Here is a 16,187-nt window from a genome sequence, read left to right as displayed (position 1 = left end):
GTATTATGCTAAGTGAGATAAGTCAATCAGAGAAAGACAATCATATGATCTCAATGATGTGTAGAACCTGATACACAAGACAGAGGATCATAGGGGACAAGAGGAAAAAATGAAACAACACAAAAACCAGACAGGGAGACAAACATAAGAGACTTTTACTCTCAGGAAACAAATGGAGGGTTGCTGAAGTGGAGGTGGTAAGAAGGATGGGGTGACTTGGTAATGGACACTGGGGAGGCTATGTGTTGTGGTAAGCACTGTGTATTGTGTAAGACTGAAGAATGACAGACCTGTACCCCTGAAACAAATAATACATTATATGTATATAAATAGTTTGTCATGTTATTCTCCAAAAAAAACTAAAATAGCAATTTGATTTTTAGCATAAATGCTATGTTTTGAATTTAAACAAGAAACTATGGTACTATGTACACATCAGGTTCTAGAAGTATGAAGATTGAAAAACACAGCATCTCTACTTTCAAGTAACTTATGTAAGTGAAACTTTAAAGTAGAAACTAAGGTCCACATAACTTAGGTAAGCAATATAAAGAACTAATGGCAAGCACATATAGTTCTATATGTAAAAACTGTATCTATATAGGTCACAACATAAAAGTAAGAAAAGCACAAACATATGAACATATCTTCTAAAAAATTAAAGAAAAAAACATCATCATCCTAAAGACTCAATAATTACTACAGGGGTCTAAACATGATCTATTACAGAATAGAAAACAAAACCATGGAGGTGATTAGCAGTCTTAATGGATTTTAAGAAGCACTGTTGCTTTTCAACAGAAAAAAAAAAAATGAAAGTTATGTCTACAAGGTTAAAAATACCAGCCTGGGCTCATATATTAGCATCCACACCCCTGAAATTCCACTAAAATTACAGTGAAAGAATTTTTAAAGACAAATCAACAAGAACAAAGAACAGCAGCAAAAATGACAGCAGCAGTAACAAAAGGCAGCAGCCATAAAAGAGATGCATAAATGGAGACTGCAGAGAGTTGTGAGCTTTTGCCTTAAGTGAGCAATCAGATTCTGCCTAAAACTAGGAGAGGGATGCGTTTGTATTATTGTAATGATCATGACAGTGAGGAAGTACACACGAAGTACCGTGAACAAAATATGAAGAAAAGGAAATATAATTTCCCTGTTCTTAACACTGTCCCCCCCCCAAAATGCATCACAGAATGCTTTTTTGTTTTAAAAATTCTACATAGAGAATCAACACATTGTAGAAATGCTGTATATTTGTGTTTTCTTGCATAGCTGTTTGCAACTCCCTTTATCGTAGCTTGTTACAATCTCTGAGAACTTACGTTCTTAACCAATCTCTTTATAGAATTATATATACAGTTAAATAAAATATTTTTATATATGAAAATAAATAAAATAAATTTAGAAGTGCTTTATCCTTCAATACATGTAATAGTGCCTGGCATAACACGCATTCAATAGATGACCAAAAAGAATAAAAGCTGGTGCTGGTATGGTAAAGGAGGTTGGAATTAACCCAGTAATTAGAGTACAGTGCAGAAATCAGAAGAAATGGGTTAGAGGTACATATCTTGAAAACATAGCTCTTCATTTAAAACAAGAGGATATTGAATGAGATGTGAGATACAGTATTTTTCCTATATACTGAAAACACACAGTACAAAAAAAATGAAATCACACATTTCAACAAACAAAATACATAAATATATAAAAGATACTATATCATGACCAAGTTTTAAAACAAAGTAATGACATACTGCGTGGTACTCACACAGTATTGACAAATAAACCAATGGAAGAGAATAAAAGGCCCAGAAATAGCCCTGAATTACAACAAAGTAGCACTGATGAACCAGGATGGTCTTACCATTAAATGGTTTTGGTTAATTTGCTATTCATATGTAAGAAAATAAACCTCGGGTCGCCTGGGTGGCTTAGTGGGTTAAAGCCTCTGCCTTCTGCTCAGGTCATGATCTCAGGGTCCTGGGATGGAGCTCTGCATCGGGCTCTCTGCTCAGCAGGAGGCCTGCTTCCCCCTCTCTCTGCCTACTTGTGATCTCTCTTCTGTCAAATAAATAAATAAAATCTTAAAAAAAAAAAAATAAAAAGAAAGAAAGAAAGGAAGGAAGGAAAATGAACCTCGACCCCTGCTACCCCAAACCAGTCTTATAAATTGATTCCAGGTGAATCAGAAATACAAATATAGGGGCGCCAGGGTGGTTCAGTGGGTTAAAGTCTCTGCCTTCAGCTCGGGTCATGATCCCAGGATCCTGGGATAGAGCCCCGCATTGGCCTCTCTGCTCGGCAGGGAGCCTGCTTCCCTTCCTCTCTCTCTGCCTGCCTCTCCCCGCCTACTTGTGATCTCTGTCAAATAAATAAATAAAATCTTTAAAAAAAAATACAAATATAAATGCTCAATAATCAGGTTCTAGGATAACAATGCCCAATACAGCTTTCTGTAGCAGGAAGTCTGTATCTGTGCTGTCCGATATGGTTGCCACTAACCACATGTTGTTTTATGAAATGTGGTTACTGTGACTAAGGAAATGAACATGAAACTTAATTTTAACTAATCAGAATTTAAATAGTCACATGGAGCAAGTAACTACCATAATAGACAAGCACACGTCTAAAAGATCTGGCACATATGTCTTCCTGGACCTTGGTGTAGAGAAGTATTTCTGATGCAAGGCAGAAAAAGCAGTAAGCTCAAGGAAATCATTGATACTGTACTGTGTTATTCTACTAATAATGTCTATTTATCAAAATCCACCACTGAGGAAAGGGAAAAGGTAAGACACAGAGTGAAAAATTCTTCCAACAAATTTTAATTAAAATTACAGTATGATATACTTAAAACCTCCAAAAATATTTTAAATTTTAAAAAGACTGACAATAATGAAGCATTGGCAAAGATGTGGAACAGCCATAATTTTCATATATTGTTCATGAAAATAAGACTGGAAGAACCACTTCTTACTCTTCTGTCTACCCCATGACATAATTTTATGCATGATTATATTACTAAAAAACATAATCAGGAGTATTCACAGCTGCATTTAATAGCCACAAACTGAAACAACCAAAATGTACACTCTACAACATAATGGATAAACTGTAATAAAGCAATACAAAAGAAATTATACAGCAATGAATGAGAGAAAATTATTTCTATACAAAGGTAATACTGAGACAAAAGGCCAGACCCAACACTTACTGCCAGATTCTATTTATAGAAAGTTCTAAAACTATAGATTAAACTAAGTGTTAGAAGACAGGATTATAAATAGGTTTTTAGGGGGAGGAAGAAGAAATCAGTAGAAGGGGAATGAGAAGGGCTATGAAGAAGGGCAGGAAGTTCTATTTCTTTTTTTTAAAAGATTTATGTATTTCTTTCAGAGAGAGAGAGAGAGACGAAGAGAGAGCACACACAGGTGAGCGGGTGGAAGGGCAGAGGGAGAGAGAATCTCAGACTCCCCACTGAGCACAGAGTTCCACTTGGGGCTCAATCTCACAACCCATGAGATCATGACCTGAGCCAAAATCACAAGCTGGACACTTAACCAACTGAACCACCCAGGTGGTCCATCTTTCTTGACCTAGATGTGTGCTGTGTAATAATCTCCTAATGCTTTGTGTGCTTTTTTGAGTATATTTCAATAAAGTATAAAAATAAACATAGCACACAGAAGGTGCAGCCACTTTGCAAACAGTACCAGGAGTGATTTTTTGAAATAAAACTACTCTGTGATCCAGCAATTCTGCTTCTAGGTATATATCTGAAAGCACTGAAAACAAAATCTCAAAGAGATTATTCACAACAGCTATGTGGTAGAAGCAAACTAAAATGTTCACTGATGGACAAATGAATAAAGAAAATGTGACATACACATGAGTATTATTCAGCCTTATAAAAAGGAACCCCTATCATATGCTACAACTTAGAAGAACCAGGAGGAAAGAATTCCAAATCAAACAATCCAGGCAGATAAAGACAAATACTTCGTGATTCTACATATATGAGGTTATCTAAAGTAGCCAACTTCGTAGAAACAGCAAGTGAGAATGGCAGTTCAGGGGCTGGGAGGAGAAAGGGGGCAGGAAGTTGTTCAGTGGTTATAGAGTTTCAGTTATACAGGGCTGAGGGGTATTTTCTAGGGATCTGTTGTACAACAACATATACATGGTTGGCAATACTGTATCATATAGTTAGAAATGGTTACAGAATATTTTGCTATAGTTGAGTAAGAATTCAGCACACAAAAACAAAATACATATCTACAAGAACACACTTATCCACATGAGGAGGAGGTGATGTGCAAAGTACGTGCGTCTGCACACCTATGTGTATGGGTTCGTTTCCTTGAAGAGAGGACCTTGCTATGGTATGTCATGCACTCAAGTAGGCCCCTGAGGTTTAAGCAAACCAAAACAAAATTTATAAAACAATAATAAAATTCAATGGTGTTAGAACCAACCAACCATTGGCCAAGAGGACTGAGCTTCATTTCTTATACAGAAGTAAAATCCAGAAGGAAAAATTAAATTCTTAAAAATAAGTAAAAGCATCAAAATGAAAAGAACAATGGTGAATTTCTATGTATCTTGACAGTGAAGAAGAACTTTTTAGTATAAATCACAAGCAAAGAGCAGAGAAAGGCTGATATCTAACTTAAGAAATAAATATTTAAAGATTAAAAGAAGCATACTAGCAAGAAAATTGTATCTTATGATAGCAGGTTACGGTCTTTCATGTATAAAAAGTCCTTAAAAATCACTAAGAAAAATATTAACACCTTTCCTTGAAAGATGGCAAAGGTCAAAAGTTGGCAATTTACATAAAAAATGGTGAGATATTTATGAATAACTGATCATCAGTAATCAAAATTAAGAAACAGTGTTTTGTCCTTAAACTGATGAATAAAAAAATGTTAATGTTCCTCGAAATATGGGCAAAATCATATACTACTAGCAGAAATATAAATTTTTACAGCCTTTCTGGATAATGTCAATACTTACTGAAAGCCTTAAAAAATACAGATACTCAACAATTCCACTTCAAAGTATAATATATGCAAAGATATATCAACTTAATGCATAAACAACTTCAATGTCCATCAAGTGACTTATGAAATACTACAGAGCCAACTACATCCAATCGCTAATCAATGTTTCTCAACCATCTTAACTTAGGCACAACACTTCCTGATACCCATTCTCTGCGGTGCCCAAAAGCAACATTTTTATTGGCACTTTTGTCACTTAAGTTATAAAAACAGACTGGACATATTCTTCCAACTACACATGTATTCCTTTCCTTTCAACAGTTGTTTAACAGTCTCATCACTTCACTTAGATTAACTTGAGTAAACCTGAGTAAACATCAATAGATATAAAAACTGAAAGTTACAGAATGACATGTTCAACATGATTCTCATTCTGCAAAACAGTAACAAAAAAAACCAGAACATGCACCAATTGGTTTTTATTCATGAGATGGGATGATTTTGGATTTTTATCTTTTTCTTTGTGAAAATGATACATTTGTTCATACTTTCCATGATAAACAAATCAAGTATTAGGAATTAAAAATAATCTTGGAAAAGAACATTAAAAATAATCTTGGAAAAGAACATCACCCGATAGTCCATTAACAGTTAATTCTAAATATAAATAACTGCACTGTGCTTTTACTAACTTCCTCCTTTTTAGATGATACTCTGAAAATGGAGGATTTCCTCTGCTCCTTGAACAATACGTAAGTTTTAGTAAAAATGAACTGTACTTTAATCATTTCATATAAATGAGAATGGATATTTTTTAAGCTTCCAAACAACACTACTAAAACTTAGTTACTGTTTAGTAATGCTACTTTAATCTTACGTTTGTCAGGGAATAATTTGTTTTCTATTTGGAAGTAGTTTAAGGAGTTTTAGAGACTTGTGAAAAGGACCCTTCATGGACAGTGAGATAAATCAATTTGTATCTGATAACAAGCCACTATCAATGCAAACAAGTGGAACTTTCTAGAATAAATCAAATCACAACATCAATACATCAATGATGTAAATAGAAAACAAAAAAAGAAATTTCAAACATTTTCTGAGCTGACCCCAATAACAGTGACAGTGGTGGAATACCTCAAGATTTTGCAGGAACTTACTAAATTATATTCAGTAAGTTGTGCCCCTTCACTGAGTGCCTACTATATACATACTATACTAAGAAACATGCACTTTATAGATAACTTTTTAGACTCTTAAGGAGTTGAGTTTCAAGATTCAGCAGATGGACCCCACTTAATGCTAGATTTAAAAAAAAAAAAGGGGGAAGAAAGAATTCTTTCTACTAATTTTGTGTGTTTTTACCTCACAGATTCATTAAATATAAAATCTTCAGACCTCAATTTCCTCACGTGTTAAACAGAATTTATCCTCACTCCCTTTGGTGTGACAGGGCAGTTTTGAGAATTAAAAGAGAAAGTGGGTAATGTTCAAGTATCAGTTTTTCTTCCAGATAGACAGGAAGTCCAATCCATCCACATCATGCAGTTTAGAAACAACATGATACAGCTAAACATATAATGGCCTCAAAATCAAGAAGCCTTAAGTCAGTTTCTCAAATTAGGAAACCTCCAACACGCTTTATTCTGACCAAGTCATTTATTTTGAAAAGAACATAAAGAGATATATGAGAAAGAAGCAACTTCAATGAATTTTAAAATCTGTTTATACAACTCAATTACAATACAGGAAAAATGAGGGGAGCCTGGGTGGCTCAGTCATTTAAGCGTGTGCCGTCGACTCAAGTCACACATGATCCCAAGGTCTTAGTATACACCCCTGTGTGTCGGGCTCCTGGCTCAGTGGAGAGCCTGCTTCTCCCTCACCCTTTGCTGCTCCCCCTGCTTGTCCTCCCTCTCTGTCAAATAAATAAATAAAATCTTTAAAAAAAAAATTGTTTCATAAAGATACATTTAAAACAATCATTGTGAAAAGATATTCAGTAAGTATGTTGGAATCACCTGCCTGTCAATTTGGGAGTAGGCACAGAAAGTAAGAGGAGGGGAAGATCCTGAAAACGTATTATTAAGGGTAATAAATTTCAACCAGATAATGAACTGAATGGGACAAATGATATGTGAGTAAATGTCTAAGTAATTTAGAATCAGGAAAGCAACAAAAACAAAAAAGTGAACAAAAGTTAAAGGCAGTCAATCTACAAAACTGAAAAACACAGCCTAATGAAAAAACTTGTTCTCCTCACAACACGTGGCCTGTAAGAATCATTTTAACAAACACACCAACAGAAAAACAGGGCATAGAGCAAACAATTTTAAGAACTCCAAGTATTGAGGTTAGGTAAAACTAAAACCCAGTAAAAAATGTGTTTTCAACTATCAATTTGTTTATTTTATTTATCTCTACTGAGGAATTTTTGGTTGAAGTATAAATCGGTAAAATTTACTAAGAGATCTGGCCAATATGACTAAAAAGTAGCTTAGATCCAGCTACTTAATTTCTAGAAGGTTCTGAACAGTAATTAGTTCTTCAAAAATTCCACCAAAAGAATGTTTTTATAGCGTCATTTATGATAGAAAACAAGAAATAAAACACTCTACGTAGTATCTAAAAATAGAGACTACATTAAATTAGTAAATGGAATCAGTAATGGAATACCATATAATCATTAAAAATGATGATTCAGGGGGCACCTGGGTGGCTCAGTGGGTTAAGCCGCTGCCTTCAGCTCAGGTCATGATCCCAGGGTCCTGGGATCGAGTCCCCTCATCAGGCTCTCTGCTCAGCTGGGGGCCTGCTTCCTCCTCTCTCTCTGCCTGCCTCTCTGCCTACTTGTGATCTTTCTCTGTCAAATAAATAAATAAAATCTTTAAAAAAAAAAAATGATGATTCAGAATCTTTAACAATATGAAAGGTCTTTACATACATTATGCAAGGGAGAAAAAAACCACACCACCCTAAATATATTATAACATCATTTTAGAAAGATAAACTTAAAAACACACCAAAAGTGTTTGTTTTTGTTTGGTGGTTGCAGATATTTTCTTTGCACCTTTGTCCTTATTTACTACATTATCTACAATGAGTATGATGACTTTTTTTTAAGATTGTGTTTATTTACTTGAGATAGAGGGACAGCACAGAGGGAGAGGGAGCAGCAGACTCTCCCCTGAGCAGGAAACCCGATTTGGGACTTGATCCCAGGACCCCAGGACCTGAGCCAAAGGCAGACGTCCAATCGACAGCCACCAAGGCATCCCCATGACTTTTTAATTAGAGATAAAAAATTACTTAGGAGAAAAATACAATGAAGTAGTAGGAGAAAAATACAATGTAGTAGTATTGTATGATGTTGTGGAGACGATAGAAGAGGGAAGTAAAAGTAAATTCTAAAATTACTGGGTATTATTAGTTTCATAGATTTTGATCTGTTTGTTGCTGTTGGGATTTGGGAAGGACAATATAAGAAATATGGTTAACTCAAATTTCTGGACAAGAGGTGAAGTGGAAAAGTAATTTTACTTTAATATGTCAAAATATCCTTTCAAGATCTAATCTACTGTTAAGAAAAATAACACTTAAATGAATCCTACTTTGTCTAACAGTTGTTTAGTGACCATCATTCTGACAAGCTCAGCAATCAGCAAAGGTACTTTAAATGATAATCCACATTTGAAAAATGTAATATTCTAAATGAGATAGAACCTCAAAAGTTAATAGGTAGTTGGTAAGTGTGTGACAGCTGGTTGGACAGAAATGTGGAGACAGACAGATGAATGAGGTGAGGTTGCTGGATGAATCCATGAACAAACAGAAATGAAGATGACAACTTCTCCAGGTATTTAAACTATCAATTCAAACTCTTTTTAATTTTTCCCTCCTTAAGCCTACCACAGAGTGTGAAGACATCACTCATTAATGGCTACTATTAAAAAGCTAAGATCCAGTACTTTCCTCATTATTATAAAGGGATGAACCTGATTTTCCTGTGTGATTTATACCACTTAAGTCTCATTACTTAGCAGAGACAGATTTTTTTCATTTGTTGAAAACAATACTCAACGTTGTGGGTATTCTAACAATTTATACAGCATTAGCTTTTACCCACCTTCGCTAGCTGTGTGATCTTAGAAAGTGAATTATCTTCTCTGATTTCAAGTCATTTATAAATTGGTGATACACTGAGACACAGATAGGAAATAAGCATACATCTTCACTATTTTGCTGTGAAATTTTATAATTAAGATTGAGCGACCTTGGCAGGCCTGGCAGAAAAACTACTACTGCTACACCCAGGTCGAAATGGGCAGGGAAACAGGACAGAGAGTAAGGGTTCACCTTATTAACTGTATGATTGTGGCCCATCATCTGGGCCCCTAATCTCTTTATTGGTAAAAGAAGATTACATTACTAGAGACTGTTAAATTGGGGCCCTATTACTATCTTATCCATGGAAAGAACCCAGGGATTTTGTGAACTTGGATATGGTGCAAGTATTTATCCCACTAATGTCCAGCTGAAATTCGGCATTTCTTCTAATTATGGATAGAGGCGATAAATCATCATTAGGAGTACCTGTGACTTTGTCAATATAGAAATGACAGGTTTTAAAATCACACCCAAGCTGTTGTCCACAAAGAACACATATTACTCAATGTGTTTTAACCTTGAAAATATTTTTCAATATAGTTTCCTTCTATGTATTTTATGCATCTAAGACATTTTGAGAAGTCCACAGAATTGACCAGGGTGGAGGAAATCCATGACACCAAAGGTGGAGAGCCCTTGAAAAACCCTGTAAATTTTAGCATTTAATTTCTATGAATGCACCATATAAAGTTCAATACAGGCAAAACAAGTTCACAGTTAGCTTTGGTAGAGGGTAGTAGTGATAAGAAAGAAGAGAAAAGGCTTCTGAAATGCCAGTAATATACCATTTCTTGATCTGGGGAAGAGAGAGACAAGTGTGTTTTGTGAAAATTCACAGAACTATATACTTGTGATTCTGTGCATTTTTCTCTATGTATCATAAGATCTACCTTGGGAAAACAGTTTAAATGTATTTTTAGATAATATAAACCTGAAGCTATATTTTATATTATATTTATATTATATATATATATTTATATTATATTTTATATTTCCATTACCCTGGTAGTGGAATATAGACAATTTCAATTTCACATTTTCTATCAGGTGAAGTTCCCAAAGGACTTAAAAAAAATAAATAAATAAAAGTGGAATCTCGTGCTTCCAGACATTCTGATTTAGTGGTTCAGAGACACAGCCTAGGAATCTGCATCTGAAATATATGTCCCCCGGTAATTCCAGTATTTTGCACTCTGAAAAACACAAACTTAGGTCAAACAGAGAATTGGGGGGGGGGGGGGGGGGAGATAGTGAAAGCCTGGTAGCTTAGAAAAGAAACCTCATTTAATAGATATGTTGATTTGGAAGATACCACAGTGGTATTTTCTTGAACTTCTAGTGTATTCTTTCTATAATATTCCTGATAGAAGGGCATCCAGCTCTTGTGCATTTATTTCCACATACAAAATAAACTAATCATTTTCTTCTCACGCATATCTCTAAACATCAAGACTCTAAATCATCTCTTCTCCCGGCTATTACAGAATCAGTCACTTTGACCATTCCTCACTGGCACTGCTGAATTTGCTGTTCTGACTGGCGCTCAGTAAATACACCATGTTAAGTGAATGCTACCACATCACCCTAGAACAGTGAGTGGGTTCTATTCCTTCACTTAAACATCAAACTAGATCAACTCCTTTGTATAGATAATACTAAATTCTGTTAAACAACATCTTGTTGATTTTGAGCCCCATTCTAGTCTTTCCAAATAATTTAAGAAGAAAATTCAATCTTTTAAACCCCCACCCATCTTTTGTGATAAGCATGATTTCTAAGGTTTCTTCTATATCCTGTTGAGCAGCTTTAGGAATACCACAAAGCAACAAACAGAGAGAGACAGAGGGGAGAAAAATCCTGGCAAATTACTAGCACTCATAGAAAACAAAAACCAAAGGCTATACAATAATCTAGGAAGAACTGAAAAAAGGAAAAATTCTCCTTCTCACGTTTCTCCTTAATTATTCCTTTAAAAAATCACTCCCCACACACTTTAACTTATCATGTACATCAGAAAGCCTTAGAGAAAACTGAAGATCTGAGCAATCCAAAGTCAAGAGGAAACCTGCTATTTCAACAACTGCAAACCACCGAATTTGAGCACCCATAAAAACAAAGCTCCCCTAAAAAGTACAGAAACCAAGCACACCTAACAGTGGCTTGGAATCTCCCAAGAACAACTGTATTGATATTTTCATTATCAAAAAAATATATCCCACCAACTACTTTGTTGTGAAAAGCTATTAACATACAAGCTATGGCAATAAATTAGTAAGACCTATTTCAGGACATGCTATGAACACTTGATTGGATATCAAAACACAAGAGGTAGGATGCCTCATGGAAATCATCTTATCCTTGTGCCTCAATTTCCCTACATGACTGCTTCTATCAAGAGATTCTATCAAACAGAAAACTTTAAGAACATATTAGTTAGAAAAGTATTACCGAATGACAGCAAAAAATGTTACAGGATCACCAGGCTGAAATATATACTGAACTGAATGAAGACCTACCCTATAAATGAATACCTAGTTTCTCTGACAGGAGAAAAGAGGGACAGGCAGCAAGAGGTACCTAACAGGATGACAGGCAGGGGTCCTGCCACATTTAAAGCACAACAGAAGTGAGACAGGCCGAGTTAAAGGTATCAGTCTGATATATCAGTTAAATGAAGTTCTCACCCAGCCAAGGGGTGAGAAGATAAAGACAATAATGCAAATGGCACTGTGTTTTGCAAACAAAGCAGCCTAGTATCATCATCAGAGGTGAAGACATGCTCCATGGACAGGCACCAGCGTGCCCTGAAATGTACACATAATAGCTGTGATTGTTAGAAGGTGGACTGAAATTTAGAAATCAAAGTTCTAATTCCAGAGCTCTGCTATTAAACTAAACAATGTAGCCTTCTGATATAAACTTTTCCTACAATTATCTAAAAACTAGGAAAGGGCCACTTTTCAAACTGTATCACTGTTTTACAGATAAAATACATGTGTATTCATAAAAATATAATCTACATATATTAGGTACTGACATAAAGGTGCCTCTAGATGTAGGCAGCACATATAGTATCAGTGACGTCAACAGTGACTGTCTTGAATACAGCAAGCACTATACCAGAAGCTCCAGTAAAAGATAAGGCTTTAAAATGTGGACAATAAATTAGGTAACAGGCACCAAATTAATATTAACAAGATCAAGTTTCAGAGAAGAAAATCAATCACTACATCATCATTATTTAATCTCTCACTTAAAAATACTGATACTCACACGAAGTAATTCTCAGTGGACAGACTACTAATCTGAAGTTCTAGATAATGAATTGGTCTTGAATTCTTAAATGCAGTTAAGAATGATAGATACCAGTGGCCCTTCTCAAAAAGTTATTTTGCTGATTCTCGTTATCAGGGCATGTTATTTTAAATATCAGTACTTCAGGAGTGCCTGGGTGGCTCAGTCGTTAAAGGTTTGCCCTCGGCTCTGGTCATGATCCCAGGGTCTTGGGATTGAGCCCCACATCAGGCTCCCTGCTCCGCAGGAAGCCTGCTTCTCCCTCTCCCACTCTCCCTGCTTGTGTTCCCTCTCGCTGTCTTTCTACCAAATAAATAAAATCCTAAAAATAAGTCAGTACTTTAGAATCTCCTATAGCATTTCACAAAAGAAATTATCTGCTTCAAAAATCGTTTCCCGGGGAGCCTGAGTGGCTCAGTGGATTAAGCCGCTGCCTTCGGTTCAGGTCATGATCTCAGTGTCCTGGGATCAAGCCCCACATCGGGCTATTTGCTCAACAGGAGCCTGCTTCTCTCTCTCTCTCTCAATCTGCCTGACTCTCCTCCTACTTGTGATCTCTCTGTCAAATAAATAAATAAAAATCTTTAAAAAAAAAAAAAGTGTTTCCCAATACAAGTAAAGTTCAAGCAGTTTCAAGTAACTCCGTGTTAGACCTTTTATTGCAATTTAAGGTATTACTGACAGCTTCAACTGTTACTCTTGAGTACATTTACGGAGAGCTCCAAATACCTTTCTTTTGAATAGAAGCAAAGCACAGACAAGTCATTCACGTCCAGGGGAAAAAAAAAAAAAAAAGGCAAAAAACACTGAAGGGCACAGAATGCTTAGGGGAATGCCAGCTCAAATTCTGAGTAACAGGGGCGCCTGGGTGGCTCAGTGGGTTAAGCCGCTGCCTTCGGCTCAGGTCATGATCTCGGGGTCCTGGGATCGAGTCCCGCATTGGGCTCTCTGCTCAGCAGGGAGCCTGCTTCCTCATCTCTCTCTCTCTCTCTCTCTGTCAAATAAATAAATAAAATCTTTAAAAAAAAAAATTCTGAGTAACAAAATTAACATTCATTTTTTGGTTATCTAACATGAAAGACACTGAAGAATACTGAAAGGATTACATGTCAGAAGTTTGGGGTTCTAGTTGTTATTTCTGCCACTAATCAAGTGATCTCTTAGTATCTTGACTTTCTCACTTGTAAAGAAAGGGAAACCGTAATGATCTGTAAGGTTCCATTTCAACTCTATGTATTTCAAGATCCTATGGTCAAGATCTTAGTTGCTTGAAACAGGAACAGAAAATTGATTTTGCCCCCCCAACCCCACTTCCCACAAGAACAGTCTCTGACAAGAAAAACTTGAGTCTTTTCATCTTGTCTTCCAACCAAAAAAATAATAAAAGGAGACATATTTAGTGTTTGTGCATCTTCTAATCAGACACTATTAATCATTTCTTTTAAAATTAAATTACCTACCTCACTGGGGTGTTGTGAGGATTAATTCATTAGTGTTTGTAAAGCACTTTGAGATCCTCAGGTCAAAGGCGCTATAGAAGTGCAAAGTAGTAGTATTATTACTAGATTCTTTGCTTATTTAAGGAACTTCACAATCCTTTAAAACCTAACTCTCTGTTATGATTTAGACATCTATTTGTAAACCCTTGCAATTTATGCACATTATTTTAACCCTCTTTGGATCTAGACAGGGACAGGATGTTTCAAAGCGAATGATTTTAAATAAGGTTTAAACTTTGATCTATCACTGGAGGGAAAGAACAAGGGAAAATCTAGTGTGACAAATTCTGTTCAGCATAAAATTTTAGTGAGAAATCCTGTCAATTAGATTTAGAAGTGTGCCTAAGCTATACCCAAAACAAAATTTAAAACTCACTTTAATCTCAAGAGTCTTCAATGAGAAATTCCTTTCTTCAAAGAGAAAAGGAAACAATTTTCAAATCAACTCATCTTAAAAAGGGTAAATTACATTACATAGGTATACATGCAATTGTCATTTAAAACCGATTTAAATCACTAATAGTATTAGTATGAACTGATATCAAAATAAGTGAGCAGCTTTTCCTTTTAACTAGCCTCCCACCCCCAATTACACAAAGCAAACTAGGCACTGAGAAGACAACAAACCAATTTTGCTTTACGGAGTTTGGGGGGAGGGGGGGGTCCAAGGCTTCAAAACCAGTTCAACTCTTGGGATTAATTCCACCACTTCCCACTCCTTTCTCTAACCAAATCTTCTAACAATTCAAGTGCTGTGTTTTTAAATCAAAACCACACAAACACACACACACACACACAAAGCTAAGAAAAGCAGAGCTATCTATCAGTTAAGATATTCTGCTTGAATAAACAGGTACTTCTTTAAAAGAAAAAAAAGCCAACATCCTTCAATGAGATACTTCAGTGCAACACAAGTTCTAGCCCCAAGAGCAAACTGAAATTTAGATATTAAACTTTAAACACTTACCTCCTGCTCCTGTTGAAAGATGACAACTCTACCACCTTTATCTCCTGTTGCTAGTAATTCTCCAGAATGATTAAATTCTACTGTAGAAATTATATCTGCTGTATAATTGAAACAAAAACAAAGAGAAAATGTTAGTTTTTCTTTCCCAACTTATTACAATTCCAGAACTTAGCATGTTTTCCCTAACATGTTCCATATAGATCAAACCATCATCAGAAATAAGTAATTCTAAGGTTCTTTCATGAATATTTTGGTTCTCCAAAGAAACACTCTCTCCAGAATAAATATGAGAATATTTTAATAAGAACAGGAGTAATAAATAACTTAAATACTAGTGGGTTACTGGTACTTCACTAAAACAACAATTTGTGAAACATTTTGATTGCATCATTAACCATTAATAATTCTGTTAATTTTCTTTCTTATATACTTCTGATAAAGTTCTTTATGCAAACCCAAAGGAAACCTACAAAATTAAAGCAGATATAACTGAAATGGGGGAAAATTTTAAATGTAAAAATGATTTCAGATAGAATAGTAAAATTATTAACTCAAATTATGGCCTCTCAAACAAAAGTCTGCAAACAGAACACACATATAGCAGAAATGCAATGCACCACTGCACCTTCAATATTGCACAGCTCTTGTGGCAACACAAAGGCTAGTAGAATCAGTCATGTTATACCTGAGGTCAGTGCTAGTTGCACAGTAACTTCAAATAAAATTAAAGGGTTTTTCACTTGCTTTTTGACACTAGAGCCATTTTGCTAAGAAAAAAAAAAAAATCCAAGTTGCAGAATTAGGCATTAAGATAAAGCAACTACTCTGTAAAACTTACCACTGTTACTAACAAGTTCTTCACTACAAAGTATTAAATAAGCCAAATTACTAAAGACTATGTCATATGCACTTGAAGTAAGTAAACGTCCTACAAGAGAAGAGTCATTTTCTGGTCTATACAGGCTCACTGTAAGAATTTAAGGATGCTGACTTGATATAATAAAGAATGCTGTCTACCTTAAATTTTTAAAATTACTAACGTATCTTTATCAATAATCCGTACAACACTGCATTTTATCGTTTTCTTTTTAGTGATTTTTCCAAGACCAGTTTGATTTTGGAAAGCTTTCTTTGCTTTCTCCGTTGCCTAGGTCCAAGACACCTTACCTTTTTGGAACACTCTTGAGAATCTACTGAAAGTTACACAGCATGTAACGGCGTATGTTTTAAGTGTGCACAAAAATTTGCATA

General features: G+C 35.4%; 1 protein-coding gene across 2 annotated transcripts in view; it reads right to left on the bottom strand.

Moving 5' to 3' along the window:
• PPP2R2A (protein phosphatase 2 regulatory subunit Balpha) overlaps positions 1 to 16,187 on the bottom strand; it is an 89,660-nt gene that overhangs the window by 18,881 nt on the left and 54,592 nt on the right. For both annotated transcript variants that reach the window (XM_059372035.1, XM_059372043.1), the window contains exon 3: positions 14,937 to 15,034. In XM_059372035.1, coding sequence (XP_059228018.1) covers positions 14,937 to 15,034 — 98 coding nt within the window. The remainder of the gene's footprint in view (positions 1 to 14,936; positions 15,035 to 16,187) is intronic.

This window comes from Mustela nigripes, chromosome 1 (genome assembly GCF_022355385.1).
Source record: "Mustela nigripes isolate SB6536 chromosome 1, MUSNIG.SB6536, whole genome shotgun sequence".
Classification (NCBI taxonomy): domain Eukaryota; kingdom Metazoa; phylum Chordata; class Mammalia; order Carnivora; family Mustelidae; genus Mustela; species Mustela nigripes.
This window is presented reverse-complemented; position numbering and strand designations above follow the sequence as displayed.